The sequence below is a fragment of the Apiospora marii genome, assembly GCF_038362585.1.
Source record: "Apiospora marii strain CBS 49790 chromosome Unknown utg000002l_segment0_segment0, whole genome shotgun sequence".
NCBI classification, from domain to species: domain Eukaryota; kingdom Fungi; phylum Ascomycota; class Sordariomycetes; order Amphisphaeriales; family Apiosporaceae; genus Apiospora; species Apiospora marii.
Genome location: NW_027117373.1, coordinates 3,585,464 through 3,608,627, shown reverse-complemented (window position 1 = coordinate 3,608,627; position 23,164 = coordinate 3,585,464). Strand labels below are relative to the sequence as shown.

Here is a 23,164-nt window from a genome sequence, read left to right as displayed (position 1 = left end):
CGGCGAATACAGCGTGTTGCTTTATGCATGTGCCTCCTGCACCAGCCATCTTTTGCGACTTTAATCCTGGGAGATCCTGTTAAAGTGCTGATAACGTGGCATTGCATACAGCCACACGAGGAGGAAAGGCCCTGCGAAGGATGAAGAGTTACATCTTATTGTCGATTGTCAGCTTTGGCTAAGTTCTGGTTTCCCTATGTTGCTGGACCTATTGTGCGATACAGACCCAATTCATACATATAGGCAATAGCAATCAGCCTTGGTGACTACAATAAAAACAGTGGTTCTAGTCAACATCCATAAACATCAAACTCGCAGTGAGATTTCGCGGCATTGATGCTGATGGTATCGATCATGGTGGTGTACTGGTGAGGTCTCAATCCACAGACCACACCTGCCTCATTCCTCACGCATTCTCTCACCCACCTGACTACTTACCTGACGGGCTTTGTGATGGTTACTGGAGTTCGTTATACTGCCACTTGAGACCTGGTGTGCATTGGGAACGGGGTGGCCGAGGCGATGGGGTTGTTGTTGCTGGTCTCCGCTTTGGATTAAGCTCACTGCTCGCCCCAATGGAGTGGGAGGTACAGCCCCAAAATAGCACTCTAAGGTGATTGAGTTTAGTGCATCAATCTAGATACTGACCGCCTTGTCAAATAAAGCATTGTCGCATGACGAGCATGCTTAGATCTTTAGGTGTAGATCATATCTCCAGCCGTTGATAATGTTGGCCATTCGCCATCTCTCCAACACGGATCAAGCCGCACCCGGGCACTCGACCTGTGGCAATGTTCAACTTTTGCAACAGGACGCCACAAGCTGAAAGTCTAGCGTCTAAGACCCATAGCATTACCATTGAGAGAGGACCCCACCGTACCCGATGTCTGTGGCAACCTGGTAAAAGGTCTTCACTATTACTTCCAATAGGTGCTACTATTATCAACATCGGCATCAATATTGCCTACTATGCATTGCAAATATTGCACACGAGGCTGGGAAGGTCCAAAGATACGAGATTAAGGAAGTTCTTCCCAGAGTATGTATTCCCATTTCTCCTCATGGCCTCTTAGCCTGACGTATGTATGGTGGTGGTGAACCAGACTTTTGGACTGTTGTTACTTCATACGTTTCATCGAATGATCGGGCAGCAAATTGCACAGCATCGGTGCTGGTGTGCTGTTTGCTTAGTACGCTGGACTAAATGCGGGAGCGATTTCTCCAGGGCGGACGACAATGCTCGCGTGCTATTCGATTAGATCTTCCCCGGTGTCGTCATATTCTAAGGACCCCCTGCACGTAATCCCTGCCCCAATTGACCACCCTAACCGCCCGCTCGCGACCTAAACAGGCAATGACCAACAAAAACCACAATTCAAGTTTCGGAACCACCATGGCAATAGTGCCTCACGGCTACCAATTGATGCGGCCGTTAAACGGACATGATGTCGTTTGCCAGGGGCCCTGGTCTAGCCCTACATCCAGAGGGGACAGGAAACGTCCCCAATCGAGAAGTCGATGTAGCAGAGAATGTAGTTACTCACCAAGTCTGCGAGCTTCTGTACCTCAGGGAGGCCCTCCCGCAACGTAGTAATCAGGAGCATGGCCCTTCACTCTATCCCCGCGTACGGGCACTGGCTCTTCTCCTGCAGTTCGAGAGATTGCTCTGCGACGGGGTCGGGCATTTAAAAGCTGCTATGTGACCTCATCCTATGTAAATGTCTATCATCCCCACCAAAAACATTCGGTTGCTCCCCATTTCCACGTCTCGTATTGCGTTGCCTGACAAAATAAAGCGGATAATGGCCTGAACGGGCATGCCTGAAATATGTCGCCAGCAGCCAGCATGAGTTTTAGCAAACTTCCTCTTCATAGTAATAATACCGTTTCCTCCCCAGAAGTCGAAAGCAGACCCGAAGCATCTCCATCCCCACGCCCCCGGTTCGACTCTACCAAGACGTCCCATCGACTGCGCGAGGGCTTGCCGCAGCAACTACCGTCGTTCTCCATGTCTGGCATACGGAAAGGGCGGAGGTCGATATTCAAGGAGATAGGCCTGGGCGACGACCACGATGAGTACGACAACAATCCCTACGGAGAGCGCGCGGGATCGGCCGCGTCCCGCATGATGAGCGAACGAGAATTCCACGAGATCACCGGCCTCGCGTTCGAGGAGCAACACGCGAACCCGCCGCGCAGCCGAGGTCGACGAGACTCGAGCGACGACGAAGGAGGAGACGACATGCCCAAGACGAGGCTGGGCTGGCTCTCGAAACTGTCGCCGAAACGACCCAAGATCAAGTCTGCTGCCGGTGCGCCCCCTTCCGCTGTGTCGGGCCTCCACCGTCTTTCTATGATTGCGTTGCTCATTGCCGTTTTTATCCCCGCCATCAGTTATCGTCATGGTTATGAACAGGTTGAGATCAGCGGTGCCGATGCAGGCGTCATTCCGGTGAAGCGCGACATCGTACTCGACAGCCGAGCCGACAGTCCCGTGGATGTGTGCCTGAGATGGGCGCATCAATGTGAGTATACCGTGGCCGAGTAGGAAACCATCAAAAAGGGGACCTGCTTGACTAACTGTACACAGCGGCCATGGTCAACGGCACAATATACATCTATGGAGGCCAGGCCAAGACCGAAGGCGACCAGAAGCAAAACACCTGGAGTAAGAAAATAGTACGATTCATCGAGGGAAAAGAGATTGCTGACAGGAAAACAGATAACAACCTACTGATATTGGATACTACCAAATCATGGGAGATCAGCTCCCCAGCCATGACTGGTTTGGCTAAGCCCTCCGGTCCTCCGGCGGTTTCTCTCGGTTACCTGTGGAACGACTACAACAATCTTTTCTTGTACGGAGGAGAGTTCGCCGACAACCCATATACCGAGCCGGAACCCTATTCGACATGGAAGTACGACATCGCCGGGAAGTCCTGGACAGAATACAACAACCCAAAGACGTCGGCTGGAAACGCCTCGGAGCCTGCTGGTGTGCCTATCCAACGCGCCGGTGAAGGCGCGGGTGTCTCTGTCCCCGAACTCGGACGAAGTTGGTACTTTGGCGGCCACCTCGACCTGGCGACGACGCAGGGCTGGTCGAACCAGATCGACCGGGTCTACCTCAAGGGCTTGCTTGAGTTCACCCACCCGGGCTACGCCAACAACGGCGTCGATTCGCTGCACGCATCTGGCGCAGGAGAGGGTGGTGCGTACCGCAACATTACCCAGGGCGGTATCCAGGACTCGTCGGGCTTCACCGAGCGAGCCGACGGACAGCTCGTATTCGTGCCCGGTTGGGGCCCCAGCGGTATCTTGTTGGGTCTAGGTGGTGGTTCGACCGCCAACAAGGACTCGACCGCCGAGTTCGCCAGCATGTCCACCATTGACGTCTACGACATCGAGACCAGCGAGTGGTACCACCAGCAAACCCGCGGTGAGGCCCCGCCAGTGCGCGTGAACCCCTGCGCGGTCGTCTTCTCGGCCCCTGACGCGTCGTCCTTCAACATCTACCTGTACGGCGGTCAGAACCTGCTGCCCGTTGCTGGCCAGACCCAGTATACCGACCTGTGGATCCTGACTGTACCTTCTTTCACGTGGATCAAGGTCGACATCGAAAAGGATGGTGAGCCACCAGCACGTGCGGGCCACACGTGTCACGCACGCGACGGCCAGATGATCGTCGTGGGTGGCTACATCGGCCAGACGACCCAGTGCGACGGCGCTGGCGTCTACAACTTCGACGCGTCTTCCCTGAAATGGAAGGATCAGTTTGCCGCTGCCGAGCACCCTGCTGACCTCTCATCTGACAACACTATTCTTGCCGACAGCTACGGTTACCAGGTTCCCGATGTCGTCCAGTCTGTTATTGGTGGTCACTCGGACGGCGGCGCTACGGCCACGCACCCAGCATCAGGACCCGCGAGCGACGGTCCCTTTGCGACAGGCAAGCCCCCCGTCTTCACGGTGACGGCACCAGGCGGCGGCGCAACCGTAACCTCGCTGCCGCCAGGCGTGAACGCCGACGGCAGCTCCAGCGGTGCACCGAAGGGTGGCCTCATCGCGGCGGGCGTCGTCGCCGGCGTGCTGGGCGCCCTGGCACTCTACCTCGGTTTCTGCGCGTGGCTATACCGACGCCAGGTCTCGGCCTACAAGAAGCACATGCTGGCGGCGAACCGGTACAGCGGCACCGTGATGCCCGGCCAGGGAGGCGAGGGCGTCGACAACGGCCTCGCGCACGACTTCAACAGCACGACGTACGGCGGGGCGGGCGCGGCCCTGGCCGGCACGGGCGGCGCCGCGGCCATCAAGGAGAAGCTGCGCAAGAATAAGCGACCCGGCGGCAGCTCGGGCGGCGAGAGCGGCGGGCCGCGCGAGCAGTTTGGCTGGGTCGGGCAGCAGCGGGCGGGTAACCACGGCGACGTCAACCAGCCGTTCCTGGGCGAGCCCAAGAACGCGTCGGACGACCCGTTGCCGGGGGTCACCAGCAGCGACCGGACGGCGCCGCGGCCGAGCGAGGACCGGAACCCGTGGGGCTGGTTCGAGAGCCCCAGCTCGGGCAACACGGGCGTGTCCCGCCACAAGAGCAGCGCGACGCGCAGCACGGCGAGCGGGCACTCGACCGACGGGCTGCTGGACGGCCGGGAGCCCAACTTCTTCAGCGTGGTGTTGGGACCGAGGCGGGCGCTGCGGGTGGTGAACGGGATGGAGGAGTGATTGGAACATCATATCATGTGGGACTTTTGTTTTTGACTTTTGGGGTTTTACCTACCCACACAGCCTGCTGGCATGTGAAAGTATACGACGCGATGATGTGTTTCAGACGTTTTCTGTATTTTGATTTACTGGATACCTACTTACTTAGCAAAGTGTAATGTTGGCGGCATATATCAAATGGGTGGTTGTGTATATATATCAAATTATTGTATCATGATGATAACGGAGACTGGCAAGGTGTATCACCCCTGAGGACTTACTCGTATTGGTATCTTGGTATAATATTCCCCGAATGATCAGCAGGCCAGGTTATGTGACCAAGTGATATAGTTAACGGGATAAACATACTGGCCATAGCACCATGTATTCCCCGGTATGTACAGCGCAGCGCTCTCGCCATCAAGGGGATATGTTTTGAACTTCGAGGTCATGATACTGGTTCCCAAGGTTCTGATAGGCGGGTTGTTTGTCATGTCTGATCATGAGTCGTGATGTTTTTGATTCAGGGAGCCTCCACATGAAACATTTGCTCGGGACTTAGAAATCGTTGCTAGAGGTTCCAAACCGGTATGAGATCTGCAGCATCTTGGTTTTATTTTCTCTTATATCCGGCCACATGCGCACCAATCTTACTCATTTTAAATGCTGCTTCTGCTTCTATAAAGATTTGCCTGATGACATGACTTCCACAGGGCCAGTGCCGGGGGCTGTGATAAGAGAGATGCCCGATAGAAAACGAGTCCCAGTTCTAGATAGGTTTGATTGTGGGGTTGGGCGAGAAAGCTCCTGGCTGCATAGCGATCCACACAGTTTGTCAGGGAGATTCCCAGTGCCACCTCGTATACCTAATGAGGTACATACGGAGTAGGCCACTCGCCCATAGGCGAGAACCATTGAATGCTGTAAGAAAGTTCATGCGCACTTTCGAGCATCTTCGGCAACTCCAGATGGAATCTATATGCCAACTATCAGATGTGTCGCCGCGACTATACCGGCCCTATTCAAGCCAGCACATAGGATTTTAGCGAACTCAGGCGTTGGCTTCCACTGGACGACATCTAGGTACCGCGCACTGTCCAATCGAGCTTCCCCCTGTTCCAAGGGTCCATGGCGGGGCACAATGGCCAGATAACGTCCACCCACCAGTCCACTCTGTTTGGGGCGGAGCGCAGGAAATCTGAAAAGGGAAAAGGAAATTGCCTGTATTGGACAAACGCCATTTCTGGCCCTTGCCCAACCGTCCCGACTCGAAATGCCACCCTCACGCCACGATGCCACGATAATGGCTGCAGTGAGCTGCTGCTTTGGACGCGGGCGGGCGCGGTGGCTGGCTTTTGCGAACTATTGATCCAGCCGTCCCTAGCCACAGCCCAGTCGGTCGCTTTTCCCCCTCTTCCAGAAACGTTCGATTGCAAGGTGCCAGACTCAATAGCACCCAAGGCTCCCAAGGGATCTTGGGTTGGGAATGCAACCTGCCGGAGGGAAGGAGAGGAAAGGAAGGGGGCAGGGGGGACAGGGCCAGCGAATGACGGGGTTGTGTCACTTCCAAAACCCCTCACAGCGACCTGCATATTGATATGTCTGGCTGGCCAGCTGGTTGGTGTAGCTTTGTAGCCACATCTTGGGGGGTGACCTCGATTGCGTAACCTCAGAGAGCCAGTTGTTGCCGCACGATGACCTCCCCAGACAGAGGCAGAACAGTTGCTGAATGATGCTCGCTTATCGTTTGCTTACAGTGGTTGTACATTTAAAGCGTAGGGTACTTACTGTTCATATGTAGGGGGTTCTGTAGGGGGGGCCCTTTCCCTGGGTCATTCGCCGCACCCCAGAATGCAAACCCACCCAGGCCCAATTTGGTTTTGTCTCTCTCATTTCCTTTGGGGATGTACAGTCGATGAAACAAACAGTCGAAATCCTGCCTTTCTTCCTCTGCCAGCGCGCCAAGATGTTTTTCTTCAAGGCCAAACTGGGTTTCAAGATGTGCAGCAGGCGTAGCAAGCATCGCAGTAGCAAGTAGCATTGCGTTCTTTTTTTGACTGCTGCATGTCCGTCCGTCCCTCTTATTAGGAGACCAGCTCCGGTGGACTCGTGTCAATCTACCTCAAATCTGTCCATCCCACCTTACCCGGTCTTTCGTCACTCTAGCATGCTAGTCTCGCAAATCTCCATATTCGGATCGCCAAAGCCGTTGTCTTGCATTAGCAGTGCACCCAGGCCAGAGGGAAAGCATCCCCCCACACTCCTTTTTCCCTCTTCGGTACACATAGATTGGACGCCTGTCTACCACGACTACCCGACTACCTCACTAAACCCTCCCATTCCCATCGCCCATTGGAACGAAGCATCAGATGTCGGTGTAGTGCCCACCCGGTCGTCTGCGTTGGAACATCGAAACTCGACTCGAACATTATCACCACGTCTGCCGATTATCCCAATTTCCCTCCGTTGCCTTGGTTTTCGTCCCACCCTGACAGGGTGCATCTGCCACTACTTTAGCCTCGACCTGCTGAAACTCGGGCATCTGGGGCTGAGGAGCGAGGTGAGCCAGGTCCGGCCTTCAATTATCCTTCGTACCTACACGGAGTACTCCTCTACTCGGCAGACTACTACACTGTTGCACTTTCCTTCTCTCTCCCTCTCACCATCCCTGTGTGACCCTGTGTGCGCATAGCAGAGAGCGAGAGATCCGGTATTGCATCGTCGTGCAACCAAACCAACCCGGGTTGCTGCTATTACCACCATTTCACCTCCCCTAAACCTTCTTTTTTGGCTCCGTCAATCCAGACCGACCAGCAAGGTGACAGGCATCCCGTGATCTCCGCGCTGTCCAACACGACCACATTCCCTCTTCTTTCCGCCGCAGCCGAGCCGGTGTGTGTTGTGTGTATCCAAGGGAGGAAAAAGGCCGTCTTATTGTCGTACAATTAGCCTTTTCTCACTTCCCCTCGTTGGTCTTTGTGTCTGTTGTCTGGTCTGTGTTTGGTTCGTTTCGGCCGTCCCATGCCACCAAACTGACACTGCCACCATCCGTCGTAACAAACAACCAGACACGAACAGCAGATCACCAACCATACGCTCGCTCGCTCACCCACTCACCTACTTACTCACTCAATCTACATCATCATCACACCAACCAGGAAGAATACACGCCGATCAATTGCGTACGCCTGACCGACAATCGATTCCTTATTCTCGTCGGCTTTTATTCTTTGTTTCACTCTACTTCCTGACATCCTGAACTTAACTCTCGCCTTCGGGATTCAAACCCATTCGTCTGTTTCCCCGAATGTATGCTTCGAATCGGCTGGCCCTCTTGATATAAACAGCCCTTGGGCTTCTCCCCTCCTGCTGCGTCCATTATACCCCTATATTTCCCCATCCAGCAGGCATCGCCGCCACACAACCGTCAACATGTCTTTCGGCGTTGCGTTACAGTCGGCCATCTTCTATGTGGTGGCCTGTACGCCATGCGCCCAGGCGAGGGAACATCGCGACTCGCAGAAAAAGGCGAAGAAGGACAGGGCAGAGAAGATGCGAATGCAAACAGAGATGCCCGAGCTATACCAACACCCGGATCCTTTCAACACGAACCCGTATTGGTCCGAGGAAATAACAATGGGACCACGGTTACCGACTAAGAAGAACACAGCTTCAAGTAAAAACACCAGCCAGAGAGGGCTAAACAGTTCCGGCAGGGATAGTAGGAGCGAGACAGCCAGCACAATAGGTATGGACAGCAGATACTTCGGGAGCAGTCCGACAGTGGTACCAGAGGGCGAAGAGCTACGGCCATCGGTCAGTATAGGCTGGTCAGAGGATTGGAATAAGAAGCGATACCAGCGCGAAGACGAAGAATTATGGGGTCACGAGACCTACCCTAGCAGGGGACATAGATTCGTGGACGCTATCAAGCAGGCGGGCACGTCAGCGGGACGTAAGATCGAGGCGACTCTAGGCATGGAAAAGGACCCGAAAGACGTGACCGAGGAGGAGCGAACCGATTTCTACACCACCACCGTCCGGAACCCGCCTGTCAACGACTACCACCCTCCGATCGTCAGCACGCGACCCAAGCACAAGGATGCCGCCAGGTGGATGCTGCAGCCTCCGCCCGCAGCAAAGGTTATGGAGGGCAAGGTTCCTGTGAGCAGGAGTATGAGTCTTGCGAGCCAGGCCAGCCGACGGACTGCCGCTAGTCAGCGGAGCGCTCGCACCACGACGAGCCGTACCGCAACGATGAACAGCCGTACCGCGACCATGACAAGCGAAGGACCCCCGCTCGGCAAGCTGATGCATGAGAAGATGGTCGAGAAGAAGCTGCGCCAGGGAAGCGATACACCCACCGAGGCCGAACTGGCGGCTGCCTTGAACCGCCCCTCGACCGCCCGCAGAAGCACCAACGCAAGCCGCAGCGGTTTGAGTCAGCGCAGCGCCCGCAGCCGCAGCCTGTCCAACGACTCGTCGGATACTTCTCCCGAGATGAAGAAGCGTACCAAGCGCCGTTCGCGAGTCCCAATCACGCCCGAGACCGACTCTTCCGACGACGAAGAGTTCTACCGAGGCAACAGCATCGAATCGCTGGGCGCCATGACGCGGGCCGCTCAGAGACCTAAGCTGGAGACCATCTTCAGCTCGCAGAACGCTGCTTCCAAGAAGACGCAAGCCAAGCGCCCGCAGTCTTCGTCGTCTTCGTCGTCGTCGTCGTCAGAAAGCGAAACTGGAAAGAAGATGCGATCGCCATCGCAAGAGACCTTCAACATGAAGACGTTCTCTAAAGTTGACGCCACCGTTCCCGAGCCGATCAAAGATGTCAACATGACTGCTGGCGTTGCCGTCCAAGCCTCAGCATAGGTTGCTGACCGGTCAGACCTGGCGACATTGCGGGACGTTATGAAAATGCGTTCTCCAATCGAGAGATGCTGGAACGTCGTCGCAGCAAATCCTCCCATTTCACTTCGTTCCTTGTAGGAAACCTTTTTATAGGGTATGTGACAGCAGGCACTTGTTGTTTTGCTCCACGGCGTCCCACCAATTCTTTTCTTTTTTTGACATGAGTGGTGCTTTTTTCGTTTATTTGCGTTGTCCAATGGGGAAGCATACTTGTGCATGCAAGGCGTTCTGGATGGGTCCTTCGAAAAAGGGAAACAAAGCATAACCAGGGGAGTTTTTTCATCGTGTGCTTTCTTCTGTTCATTTTATATTTTCCTGCATAGATTTACATAGGCATGATGATGCGTTGCCGAGGGAAGAGTAGAGTAGGTCTGGAGCATTCGTTCAGCATCTATTTCTGCAAAAAGGAAAGCTTGTGTAGGTAGCTAGGTCTAGCAAGTCGGACTGACGAGAGATTCACCACAAAAGGGGAATGGAATATATCTTGACGAAGCTGTTTAAAAACTCAACCTCTGTCGCCTTTTGCTCTTTGTCTGTGACCTGGGTTTTTCCTATTGCGATTACGTGACTTGGTATTAAGCATTGAAGAACAAGTTTTTGCACCTTGAGCCGGCACTGTTCTGGAGCCCATTTTGAAAAATTCACAGCATGTATTCTCCTAACGTGGATATACACCGAAGCGGATGTGAGGCATATGTTCTATCTACCTCGATTTGGCTGGTTGAATCTGGGAATGCATATGTACGGGTGATCATTTCAATCAATGGCTGCAGTGATCGGCGACCAGGGGTGACATGCATACATGCATCGCATACATCAACTTAATGTCCTTGATATTGCCTGCTTCTATGCATCTACCCATCTACAAGTAAAGAAGAAGAAGAAAAAAAACAATACACTTACCATGTAGTGGCTTGGTGGCAAGCAGCCAATTGATCAGCAGCAGTATCACATGTCACAAAAGGCAATCACATCTACACACGCACTCGGGCCGATACGTTTATTGAGCACAAAATGAACACGTCAAATTATTTGTTCTTTATTTTGCTTCCAGAATGATTCGCCGGGATATTTTTTTCCGTATGGAAGAAAGGGGAGGTGCGGCCGCCTCCTAAGGTTCCCCTCCGCTTCCAAATCTTCCAAAGGAGAACAATCTCGGACGTACCGGCGATGACGACCCCTTGGGTGGTATATGCTCCACAACCTTTCATCATCTCAGCCAGGCCACAACATCCTTGACCTTGACCCGAGATTCGCCCAATAACCTATAAGTGGTCCGTTCCTTGATTTCGTTTGGTCCTGTCCGTCCTCTGCCACGTAACGGAAGGAGATGGTATTTTTAATGGATACCCTCGTACACTGCATTGGCAAACAAAGGAAAAGTCGACGACCATCACTAGTGATTTGGTGTGATGCTCAATATATCCGCAATGTTCAGTGCTCGTTCGGGGGTCTTTGGGAACACTCCTTGGAAACACAGATGCTTTCGCCTGTTGCGCGAGTATTGGTTGAAACAAGTTGTGGATGGATGTACAATACAAAAAATGCAACGAGTCTGGAAGCTCTCGCAGGGCCAGCTCAAAATATGGCCTAAACTCCGTCCCGATCCAAGCCGAACTTTTTGGTCTGAATGCCCATGCCCGTGAAAATATAAATCGACCACTTGAGAAAGAGATCTGCAACGCAGTGTACAATGCGATCTCGGGAAGGTAATGTACGTGGAGCAGAAAGGGGGTAGGGGTCGCTCATTAATGGTATTGATGCTCGACAAACAACGTCGAGTCATCATTGTGCGGTGGGGGGTGAGTGAGTTCATACCTCCCACTCCTCCTCAATCTCGTTGTCGTCTGTCGTCTCGTCGGGGGTCAGGGCAGCAAACGAAGAGTTGGTGCTAAGAGCAGGCTTGGTGCTCTTGCTGTTGCCGTTGACCGGGGCCTTGGGGGCAGGGGCGGCAGCCGGAGCCGCAGTTTCTGCGACGTTCTCTGTCGAGGCAGACATGTCGGCGGCCTTCTTGCCTCTCTTGCTCTTCTTGGTGGTGACCTCGTTCCAGGAGTCTTCATCCTGGAGCAGCTTCATCTGCTCCTCCTCAGAGGGGACAGCGGACATCCAAGAATCCTTGCTGGTGGTCGAAGTGGCGGTCTTGGGGGCAACGGGGCTGGCAGCGGGCTTCGGGGCAGCAGGCTTCTTCTCCTCGGTATCAAGAAGCTCGACAAGCTTGGCCGACTCCTCTTCGGGCTTGGGCTTCCAGGCGCTCTCCTTGTTAGCAGCAGCCATGAAAGCGGAACCGTCCTTGGCGGCACGGCCCTCAGCAACACGAGCCTGTCGTCGCTGAGCCTCTTCCAGCTTCTTGCGCTCAACCTCCTCCTCTTGACGAGCGGCCTTGGCAGCCTCCGCCTTCTTGCGGTTCTGGCGCTGCTTCTTGGACTCGACAACCTCGGCCTTCTTCTCTTTCTGCTTCTTGGCCTTGACAGCGTCGGTGTCGGTGATGCGCATCACCGAGGGACCGGGAGACGTCTGCTCAAGCATGTCCGAGACATCACGGCTGTCTGCAGCTGTGACCTCGGGCGAGTTTGTCTCAGAGAGATCATCGTCGGCATCGCCCGTGGTGGAGGATGGGACCGAGGTCTTCTCATCGGGAACCTCGATTTCCCGTGCGCGCGACTGCTTAATCGACTTGGCCTTCTTGTCCTCTCGCTTGGCGCCCTCGAACTTGGTACCCGACTTGGCATTGGCGTACTGTCGGGCGAACTCGTCATTCATCCTCTTGTTCGCAGCAGCCTCGGCCACAGGATCGTAGTCGGCACTCGTTGATTGAGCAGTGTCGGTGTTGGCGGCCGGGGCTGAAGCTTTAGGTGCTGCCTGCTTCGACTTAGGCTTGAGGGCCTTCTCGGCCTTCTTCTTGGTGGCAGTGGCAGCTGCAGCCACGCTCTTCTCGTATTCGCCGGTCGGAACCTTGGAGTGTGAAGAGACGCTCTTGCTGGCTGGTTGTCGGCGGCCTGCCTTGGTCTGAGCTCTGTAATAGATGAGGCCGCCGACGCCAATAATGACGGCCCATCCTCCGACCGTGGTCAGGGTGCTGGTGCTAATGTTCTCCATTGCGATGATTCTTGGTTGGTTTGTGCTATGGATTGGTTGCTGGTGATCTCGAATTCCTCACAAGAACCGGGGAGCTTGGTCGAGCTTGCTAACGGAGCTAGCTGTCGCAAGTCAAGGTCGCAGCTGGTGCTGAGGGAACAATGGGGCACCTGGCGATGATGTAGTTCAAGTGCTACACCAATAACAGATGGCGAATGATGGAGTAGAAGAGTGTTGCGAGTTGCTTCAGGCTGTCGCAACTAAGTGTGGTGAGGATGTGTAGAGATTCAAGAGAGCTAACACATCTGGTGGATTGGGGAAAGGAAGCTGTGTGTCAAGTAGACCGGGGATTTGCGAATCCGATTAGCCTATGTTCTGCTGACACTGGAGTGAATGATGTGAAAGAAGGACTACTATAGTAGTATGTGAAAATGTGTGGAAGAGGGAGAGAGTTGGAGGGAAGGATGACAGCTGGTTAGAGCCGAATAAAATTGTCAGGGTGGTAGAGTGAATATTGTTTCGTTCGATCGGGTTGAATGTAAGAAGGGGAGGCCGTAAATGGCAAAGTCTTGGCACTCTGCTTGACTCTCAACGTGGCCATTGGGAAAGGTGGATCGGACGGAGTATTCTCCAGTCAAAACCCCGGCCTCCAATTCACGTAAGGTAACTCTCCGACCTGGAGTCGATTAGCCCTGCCAGGCCCGACCGACCGAGACAAGCGAGGGCCAGACCTCACGAACTCGACCCTGAAGAAGGCTCAAGCGCGATAACAACCGCCTGATCAGCTAAGGTAGGTATGCAATACTATCCGATGTAATGATTACCTACATATGGGCTGCTCGGTACTTGTTCTTTTTTTAACATTACTGCAATACATCGTGAACAAGTTTTTCATGCAATCTACCTGTTTATCGTGCTACCTGTACATCACGACCGGCAGGTCACAGGCAGGGTATCTGGACATGCTTTTTTTCTAGGTTGCACGGGAATGCAAGCGAGACGTTTCCCATATCCACTGGTTTCTTTGCTTTTATGAACCTCAATGGGTTTGTGGGAGGTTTGCAGCAGGCTCAGGTTCCGACAGTTGCTTGCCGGCTCGCTGCTTACATGTACTTGCTTGCTCATTGGAGACCCGACCCTGCAAGTCAGTACTGCAGTGATACACAATCTGTATCTGCGCGTCGAAAAGAGTAGGTATGTATGGTGTTCGCACGAAAACTGAGGATTGAATGCACGTCTTTTAATTCCCGTGTGATCAAGATCAGCACCAAGATCGTTCGCTCATGGGTAAAAACAAAAGGCACCACCGACCTGGAGATGTAATATACAGAGTGGCGGTATTAGGGGCAAATAGGGGATATGCTGACTGCAGCCAGCAGCGCTTCCATGGTGGCACGACCTAGCACCTCCCTCCCGCCATCCATTAGAAAGAGGTCTGCATAAAATAGGTGGTAGAATACCTCTAATAAACATTACTGTGAGCAGCGCTATAATAAGAATGCGGGGTATTTATTCAGACTAGCCCCGCCTTAAATCTACAAACAACATTGAATACGGTTCCAACATGCAGAATCTCAGCAGTTGAGAAAAGCATCAAGTAGTATAGGAAAAGTGGCAGACAGCGCTGCTATTTAGCTAACGACTTATCCAAATGTATATGTACACTCATAAATGCTTCCGAAGAGCTGTGGTTCCCTTCTGCCGGTGACTGGTGGCGCTGTGGGCTTGAGTAGGCAAGTGCTTTAACTGGGCCGCCGAGGCTTGCTGCTTATCTATCGGAGGAGGCAACGAAATCCAACCTTGAGCTTTCCAGTCAAACTTCGCGTGAGTAACCGTCGTGACAGTCACTCATTACTGTTCATGACTGCTTGAGTGCTTCTTATTTCCACAGTAGCATTCTTATAGAATTCATTCCACATTTGCTTTGGGCGTGCTTGCCATAGAAACTTGCCCCTCACATTTGCTGTTTTTGCTCTTTTGGGAAGCCCGACCAAGCATCGACATCATAGTCCATCATGGCGCCTAAGCAGAGGGTTATCTTCGACACCGATCCTGGTAAGTCTCTCTTTGTTTTGATGGCTGCGTCCCCTGAAAACAAACCGACAGTATTACTCACCATTTCCATGTGGCTCCAGGTGTCGATGACATGATTGCCATGCTCCTGGCTCTTGCTTCATCTCCGGAAGATCTGGAGCTGGTCATGCTTAGCGTGACGTATGGCAACGTGAACCTCAAGAGCTGCCTCAAGAACGTCGTGGCCATGTTCCACGTGCTCGATAAGGAGATGGAATGGCGCAAGTCTCAGGGGCGGCCCCAGGGCTTCGAGGCTCTGAGGGCTTACAAGCCCATTGTGGCTATCGGACCAGAGCACGCTTTGGAAGAGGAGATATTGATGGAAGACGGTTTCCGTGAGTCTATTCACCCTTTCGAGTTTATCTCAATGTCACACAGAGAATTAACACTTGCACAGATGGCTCGGACGGGTTACACGGAGTCCATGAAGCGGTACGTTGGTCATACTTCTGAAATGATACTGTATTGAAACTGACACTATGATTTCAGCACCCCCATCTGAACCCGGCAGATACATGGAAGGCCCTCTTCCACGACGACGTCCCCGGCGCCGCTGAGAACCCGTCCTTCTACTCCTACTTCAAGCCCTCCAAGCTGCCGGCGCACAAGGAGATGCTCCGGATCCTGAAGGAGGAGCCCGCCGGCACCATCACCATCTGCGCGGTGGGCCCCATGACCAACGTGGCCATGGCCGCCGCCGAGGACCCCGAGACCTTCCTGCGGGTCAAGGAGCTCGTCGTCATGGGCGGCGCCCTCGAGTGCCCCGGCAACGTGACTCCCGTGGCCGAGTTCAACACGTACGCCGACGCCATCGCCACCGCCCGCGTCTTTGCCCTGACGTCGGCCGCCCCGGCCTCCACCATGCCCGTGGTCCCCGAGAAGATTGCCCGCCTGGGCCCCTACCCCGAGAAGCTCTCCAAGAAGCTGCGGCTGAGCCTGTTCCCGCTGGACCTCACCACGCCCCACCTACTGAACCGCGGCTTCTTCTTCGACACCATCACGCCCCACGTCAAGGCGGGCAGCCCGCTCGCCGCCTGGGTCAACACCATGATGAGCGGCGTGTTCCGCAAGGTCGAGGGCAGCTTCGGCGACGAGACCGAGCCGGGCCTCTCGCTGCACGACCCCGTGACCATCTGGTACATGTTGACCCACGACAACCCGGGCTGGAAGACGGTGGCCGGTGCCCCCGAGGACATTCGGGTGGAGACTTCCGGGCAGTGGACGCACGGCATGCACCTGATCGATCGTCGAGGCCGCAAGCGAGCGGGCGACGCGTCCGCCGTCGGTGTTACTGCGGATGCTTCAGGGGCTGTTGATGTGGAGGAGGTGCCGGGCGACGACTTTGGCTGGCTGAGCGCAAGGAGAGGAAACAGAGTGCACCGGTTCGCCGAAAGTCCGGGGCCGGACACATTCGCGCCCTTCTTGATGCAGCAACTCTTTGGCAAGATATAACATGTGTATCGTGAGCGATCCATAAATAGTGTGGCACCTTGGCTTGGCTAGAAAGATAAACAGACAGGTCTCCAGGATAGAAAGTGTCAGCAAGACGCAAATTGTGTGGTATCATTTTGGCAGAGCGTACCCCTACCAGGAGTTTGGTATCAAATTCCTATAGCCGCCAACCAAAGTAAAAGAAAATGAAAGAGGCATTACAATTCCTCAACGCCTTAAATATGCAAGAAGACTCCTCTCCTCCCTCGTCCCATGCCTGGTCATATTGTCCGATCGATCGTGATGGATGGCGATGTTGGTTTCCCCAGGCAGTGTTGGCACTAGATATGTTTGATGCCTCCGATGGCCTCGCCCTTGACCTTTTTCCAGTCGATGCTGTTGTCCAATTCCACCTCCACGAGTCCGACGGTGCAGACGTTGTCGCCGCGCACAATGTAAAGGCCGCCCATGGGAACTTCGCTCGAGGCTTCGTCGTCGTCTTGCGAGCGGATCACGCGCTCCACGGCTTTTAAGAGAACCTACTCCGCCGGCCACCAAGGGTTAGTCTCATCCTGTAACATCGTGTATGTGGAAGGAGCAGATGAAGGGTCGGGCTGGGTTTGGGGGACATACCAGATTGGTTTGTGTGTCGTAACTAGAGAGCTCACCGACCAGGATCCGGGAATCGGCCGTCATCACGCATACTTTCTCTACCAAGCTGTTAGAATTCCCATGCTGTAAGCTCGTCTGTATACGAACTATTTTGGGGGGAAAGGCAGAGGCTGAAGCGGAGGAATGTACTTTGTCCCGGGGCTTGAACTTACTGTTGAGATAGGGTGCGAGCGACATGTTGACAGCGATCCTACCGATATGGCATGCACGTTTGTATGTGTATGTGCACAGCACCGTTGCAATTGGCGGAGGTAATCGGGCTAGGTAGGTGATACCACGCAGGAGCTGAACTGGGCAGGATAACTGGGAAGGTATGACGCTAGCTTTGGGCGATGGCAGTCCAAAGTACAACGGGCCTCTGGTACTTTGTGCTGTGAATGAATGTGGTTTTCCGGCTTTGGCTAGGTCCCTGCTGCCTCGTTCATGCTATGCTTGCTGAAGCTCAAAATCCGCAAGGCTCAAAAAGATGGTCGTCCCTCCTGGCTGGTTGTCAGTGGAGCTAAAGTCACAACAGGCGGCCGCCCGATGGAATGGCCCAAGCTTCTTTTGGTGGGGGCGCACACGCTCGGCTCTGAGGCTCTGTCAACATCTTTTGAGAGCTGCAGGCGCGAGGCGCAAGCGGCACAGTAATTTAATGGAGAACAGGCCTCCCACGACTACCAATTACAAGAATAGCACCTCAAGTATAGTAAGGCCTACCTACAGTGGCTCTTGGACTATTGATTTCTTTTGCATGCCAGTAAGACCATCATAAACGGAGCCAGCAAATGCTCCAGCTCACACATGATACATTGTAACCCAAAGGGAATTTCTATATGTGGCCATGGCAGTAATATGAGTTCAGGACTTTCGGCACGCGGCAACTGACACCAACCAATGTTTGCTTGCAAAGGGGTGGTTTTCCACATTGTGTCAGCTGCGCCTTGCAATCACCACCAGGACCAGGTACGCTCGGGGCGGCTCTTGCTAACCCCATCCGATCTCAACCCATTATGCTCGTTGGTTCCTGCACAAGTAGGCCTAAAGTTCGGGCCAAAAGAAGAAAAAAAGCAGCAGAGAATCACGGCCATATTGTCGAACGAACTGGTACGATTTCGCCAAAAGAGCAGCTGGCAGCTGGAGGCTTGTAAACCAATCAATCAGGTTGGCCGTTGAGTGATGAGGTTTGTTTCGAGTCCGCACTTTGTTTCACCAGGCCGCGGGCAAACGACATGGAGGCTCCCAATTGGTTAAGCGAAAAGCTTGTCTGTACCCCACGCGGCTTTCCCGCCCAGCGGTGCCCAGTGGTGTCCTCTCTAGCCCCCCTGTAGCCCCCTAGTAGCCCCCGAGCCCCCCCTGGACTGCGAGCCTGACCTGGATGTGGGAGCTATCACAATGCAACTCCTGCAGATCCCGGTTCATATAGCCCGAAGCTAATCGATCCTTTGCCTCTCGTTCGCCTCCAAAGGTTGGCCTGGATCCGTCGCCATGGGTCATTAGGGGTCAGGTACCTGAATCTCGTGTGTAAGTGTACTGTACTAGTTGCTCCTTGCATGTGGTAAGTCAGAAAGGCAAGCGCCCTTCGAGTCAGGCGGCAGGAAATATGTACAAAAGGAAAGGCCAGCGCCGCCACTAACATCGGACTCCCGTTGTTGTTCACTTGTGTCTCTCACAAACTCATCTGCTCCTCATCAACTGCCCTTCTTTTTCTCCAACCTCTGTTCATTCATTCACTCGGTCTAGAGCCTCGTCCATTGTTCATTACTTGAACCTGTCGCGTGCCCACCCTTACAATCGAATTCTTTGACTGTTGCACCATACCGCTCGTTGTTCACTCCTCTTTGACCACCTACTCGAGGTATTAAGACCTTCAGTCCGCCACAGGAAGCAACCGAATTGCGGGATTACTTATTCGAGCATATCGAACAAAAAGGATTTACATAGATCGTCTGAGACGATCTGACCTCTGCCATCTTCAATCACCACATATTTTTCTACACACAGAGCTAGTCTCCCATCCATCTTCACCATGCAATTCACTTACGCCACTTCCCTCCTCCTCGCTGGCCTCGCCATGGCCAGCCCCATTGAGCGTCGCGGAGCCGCCGCCGATGCCATCGCCGCGATTGCGCCCGACTCCAAGACTTGTGACGGCTCCGCAGACTGCCGCACCGCCGCGCAGGCCGCTCCTTTCATGATCCAGGCCTTCCAGGACTACAAGATCTACGCCGCGGGCCAGATCGCCGGAATCCTCGCCCTCATGGCCTTCGAGAGTGATCAGTTCAAGTACAAGCACAACGTCTCGCCTGGCCGCCCCGGCCAGGGTACCGCCAACATGCAGATGTACAACTACAACCTCCAATACGCCCAGTCCATCCCCGCCATCAAGTCGAAGGCCTCCAGCTTCACCGAGAACAGCCCCGACGCCCAGAAGAACGAGCTTCTGGCCATGATCACCGACGACAAGTACAACTTCGGCTCGGCCGCCTGGTACTTTACCACCCAGTGCCACCAGGACGTCCGAGATGCGCTGGCCGTTGGCAACGATCACGGCTTTGGTGAATACATGAAGTGTGTCAACGTTGAACTCACCGACGCACGCAATGCCTACTGGCAGCGCGCCAAGAAGGCCTTCAACCTCTAAAAACCTGGCAACGATAGAAAAAAGCCGGTCAGTTTTGTGGCCTGAAGACATCTCGAGTCATTGTCGGACACATGCCTGACATGTACGCCAGGCTTGGAACACAGCTGGACCAGGACTGCCCCCCCCCCCATCTACTGAAGCTCGTTGGCTTGAGCAGTGTCATCGTTACACATTGCCAATTCGCGGGATTCCTCTTCTTCTCAATGTACATATTTCTCCGGACCTCTTGTATGATATCCATGAGCGTTGTGTTATGATACTGTGACCTAGCGAGGTACCACCAATACATAAGAACCAAAGCAATGGTTCCCACCCAATTGTCACTGGACTGACCCAGTCTTGCCTACTCTCTCATATAAATACCCGTGATGGATTTCACAACCCTGTAAAGATGCTTCAATTAGCCCTTGCGAGGCAAAGTCGCATCTGCTCTCAAGGGGTGTCCTAGACCTGGGGGTTCGTCATCTTCCACCAGATAATTGCGCCTCGTATACCGGGAATGACGAAGGGAATACATCTCTTGCGTTCATTTGAACTTTCGCGAACGTACATTCAATCCTGCTAATATGACCCCAGCACTTCCCACGTTCATAATCTCTCATTTGTATTTAGTAATTTGTTTTTATCACACACCAATCGTCACAGACAACGGTTCATCATGGTGATGACCAGCCTACTCCGCCACCAGTTACCATCACCATCTCGTGGACGGGCGGTGGTCTGGTACCGATAGACACCATCGCCTCTTCGATAGGCGAATATTCAACACCCACAACGTCCATCATCAGCTCTTCGATGGACGATTGTCTAATGCCGCCGGCAACGGCGGCTGTCAGACCCTCTTTTTCGTTGGCTCATGGCCTACCCTCATCACCAGCAGCAGCCGTCATAACCAGGGCCGGCCCCTTCACTCCGTCAGGCAACTATCATGGCGAAATTCCGCCCACTGTGGAAGAATCGATCCTCCATTTCCTCGGTGCCGCGCTGTTGTACCCTTCGCTCGGTCTGCTCTGTCTGCTCGCCTTAATTACGGCCATACTCGTTTGGGGTGCGGCGATGTTCGCTCTATACGGGCTCGGCGTGAGTGCCTATCATGGTAATAAGCGACTGAGAGTGTGGGGGCTGCAGGGTCGTCGCCTGCGCCGTTCTGCACCGTTAGCGGTGGCGGTGGAGGAGCAGCAGCAGCAGCAGCAGCAGCGGGAGAACGCTGGGAAGATCGAAGACGATGACGAGACAGAAGAAGGTAAGATGGATATTCCACCATTATCGTGTTCTTTGTCCTCGTCGTCCTCCATTGCAGTGCAAAGGGGTACCTTTGCCATTCTGCCTTCCAAGCTACCCAAAAAGACAGGGTAAACAGCACGTAGTTCCCTACCCTCGCCGGCAGATGGATCCCCTTGCTATTGCCAAGGACATCCCCGAGTCCGTTTTGGTCCCTGGATATTATTTTGTCTATATATAAGTACAATGCAATGATTCGCTTATGCTTATATGAATATGCAGCTCTATAGCAAAACCCCCACCGTTCAGTCAAGTGATCGGGTCGCTTCTAACGCTCACTCTATCCTCCCACGTTATCCGTGTCGTCGAAGGGGATGGCTTGTCCTCGCTGCCACCGCCGGGCGACGACGGCGCCTCTTCCGAATCAGGAGTGGGTATTTTCACCATCTCCGTCGATCCCTCGGCCACCGCGGTGGCGTCCGACTGCCTGTGCCCGCTCCCCACGGGTGGCCTTTCTTGGATCCCTGTCAGTAAGCCGTGGTGGTGGGGCATCGGCATCCGCCCGAGGTCGATCTCGAGGATGTCGAGCGAGTCCAGGCCGCTGAGCGAGCGCGTGGGCCGGGGCCGTTTCAGGCCGCCCAAGGCGCCGGTGCGGCACGACGGCGGGGGAGGCGTTTGCGGGTCGCATGCCGTCGTGGCCGACTCGAGGTCGGTTATGTTGAGGGGGTTGGTAGCTTGCACAACCTTGCCGATCAGCTCGGCTAGGTTCAGCTCGATGTGAAGTTTGATGAGATAGGTCAAGGGGTGGAACTGTATGTAGCTAAAACAGTGGCATGTCAGCAGCCAGAAAGGACATGGGTCCGGGAGTAGTATGGTGCTTACATGAGACCGCTGGGGAGTGACATGGAGCCGATCAGTATCAACTATGTATGTGTAAGTAACCATAACCTTTCTCTCTTGGTTTTAGTAAGAAGTAGTGTCTTTTTACTCACATCCAACGACACCGAGACGCAGACCATGGCGATATTGTAGCGGAAGAGGGCCCAGTACTTGACCAGGCCATTCGAGATGAGTTTGGTGCGGACGACCCAGAGGAAATAGGCGTTGAGGCTGGCGTCGATGGTGGCGAAGACGGCCTTTTCGGTGCGGTCCCAAATGTCGTTCAGGCGGGTGTAGCTGTTGGAGATCTGCAGCTGGGCCGGAATCCAGATGCAGAAGACGCTGATGTTGATCATGGTGATGGCGGCAAAGGTGGCAAGTTGCAGCTGCTTCGCCCGCCGCCGGTCCAGGGTCAGAATGGAGACGCGGTTGAGGATGATCTGGAGGATACATTGCATCTGTTCGTTTGGTTTCGTGTGTTAGCCAAGGGAGGTATTCACCACGTGCCGCTCGGCGGGTAAACAGCGGAGGAAGGAAGCAAACTTGCCTGTATCGTCCATAGACACACTGATCAACATGATATGCCGAGGTCAGCCACGCCCGTTACTTCTTCACATACGATCCCGCCTCCCCTGTCGTGAAACCTACATATGCCAAAGAACAACCAGAAGCTGAGAACAACCAAGTGTCAGTCTACATTCCAAAACTCCTAGGGGTGGCGATGAAGGAAGAATCACTGGGTACTGACCTCGGGTTGATCCTTCCCTTGAGGAACAACCAGCAGACAATGGAGATGGTGACACTGGAGATCCACTCGGCCCAGATCATGGCAACGTAGGCGTTGAGGCGCTTCTTCCTCTTGCACACGATCCACGTCTGGTGGCCCGCCTTGGAGGCGGTAAAAACGGCGCACGCCATGGAGGCTCCCCAGATGATGCTGCAGAGCTCCATGTCGCCTGCCTGAGGCGCGCCGGAGCGGTACCACGGGGGCACCAAAAACCCTGGCGAGGCCATGTACAGCGGTGTTACATATCTGTTGGTCCAAAATACGCGTCCGTTCCGTCCGGCCGTCTGTTGCCGGGCTAGCCGGTCGGAACAAAAGCCTGCTTGCGCCTGCAAGGAGTGCAGTGGCTGACGATGTTGGGGCGTAACTGTTGCTACGGGTAAATGCCGTTATTTACTGTTGTCCGCGGGGATGCTGGGGTCCAGGAGAAGGCTCCCTAATAGCAGAAGTTGAAGCCGGTCGAGGCTCTATGTATAGCGAAACGAGAATCAACCGCCGACACATCGTGAGGTGGGATTCCATACATCAACGTGGTGGTACGTAGCAGGCCATCCATATTATTAAGTTTCTTTCCAGCTTGGACCTTTCAAGACAGGACGGCGGCGCCAAACCTCATCTGGAAACACGAACCGATCAGATGCCCTTGTCGAGCAAATAGACTTTCAAGGGTGCCAGTGAGGGGGCCTATTGCGGAAGCGAGAATTATGATGTAAAGCGGAGGCTCCCAGTCGCACATGCAAGACTCGACCGTGGACTCGGCCGGGGACTGTCAAACAATCAGACACAGAGATAAGACC

General features: G+C 54.1%; 7 protein-coding genes across 7 annotated transcripts; 4 read left to right on the top strand and 3 right to left on the bottom strand.

The window, feature by feature from the left end:
* Nucleotides 1-1,846: 1,846 nt before the first annotated feature.
* Nucleotides 1,847-4,719, top strand: PG985_002815 (uncharacterized protein; the record flags this gene model as incomplete). Its single annotated transcript, XM_066822584.1, has 3 exons — nt 1,847-2,525; nt 2,591-2,668; nt 2,723-4,719. 3 exons carry the CDS (start codon nt 1,847-1,849, stop codon nt 4,717-4,719), a joined length of 2,754 nt encoding a protein of 917 aa, XP_066690016.1.
* A 3,411-nt stretch (nt 4,720-8,130) lies between these two features.
* Nucleotides 8,131-9,570, top strand: PG985_002814 (uncharacterized protein; the record flags this gene model as incomplete). The annotated part of the gene is made up of 1 exon (XM_066822583.1): nt 8,131-9,570. The coding sequence occupies one exon, from the start codon at nt 8,131-8,133 to the stop codon at nt 9,568-9,570; it is 1,440 nt and encodes a 479-aa protein (XP_066690015.1).
* Nucleotides 9,571-11,421: 1,851 nt separating this feature from the next.
* On the bottom strand, nt 11,422-12,705 carry PG985_002813 (uncharacterized protein; the record flags this gene model as incomplete). The annotated part of the gene is made up of 1 exon (XM_066822582.1): nt 11,422-12,705. One exon carries the CDS (start codon nt 12,703-12,705, stop codon nt 11,422-11,424), a length of 1,284 nt encoding a protein of 427 aa, XP_066690014.1.
* A 1,994-nt stretch (nt 12,706-14,699) lies between these two features.
* On the top strand, nt 14,700-16,209 carry PG985_002812 (uncharacterized protein; the record flags this gene model as incomplete). The annotated part of the gene is made up of 4 exons (XM_066822581.1): nt 14,700-14,739; nt 14,820-15,092; nt 15,155-15,189; nt 15,247-16,209. 4 exons carry the CDS (start codon nt 14,700-14,702, stop codon nt 16,207-16,209), a joined length of 1,311 nt encoding a protein of 436 aa, XP_066690013.1.
* A 320-nt stretch (nt 16,210-16,529) lies between these two features.
* Nucleotides 16,530-17,037, bottom strand: PG985_002811 (Sm-like ribonucleoprotein; the record flags this gene model as incomplete). The annotated part of the gene is made up of 3 exons (XM_066822580.1): nt 16,530-16,727; nt 16,822-16,898; nt 17,013-17,037. 3 exons carry the CDS (start codon nt 17,035-17,037, stop codon nt 16,530-16,532), a joined length of 300 nt encoding a protein of 99 aa, XP_066690012.1.
* Nucleotides 17,038-18,868: 1,831 nt separating this feature from the next.
* PG985_002810 (uncharacterized protein) lies at nt 18,869-19,483 on the top strand (the record flags this gene model as incomplete). The annotated part of the gene is made up of 1 exon (XM_066822579.1): nt 18,869-19,483. The coding sequence occupies one exon, from the start codon at nt 18,869-18,871 to the stop codon at nt 19,481-19,483; it is 615 nt and encodes a 204-aa protein (XP_066690011.1).
* Nucleotides 19,484-21,013: 1,530 nt separating this feature from the next.
* PG985_002809 (uncharacterized protein) lies at nt 21,014-22,597 on the bottom strand (the record flags this gene model as incomplete). Its single annotated transcript, XM_066822578.1, has 4 exons — nt 21,014-21,524; nt 21,587-21,627; nt 21,697-22,041; nt 22,370-22,597. The coding sequence occupies 4 exons, from the start codon at nt 22,595-22,597 to the stop codon at nt 21,014-21,016; spliced, it is 1,125 nt and encodes a 374-aa protein (XP_066690010.1).
* Between the last annotated feature and the right edge of the window lie 567 nt (nt 22,598-23,164).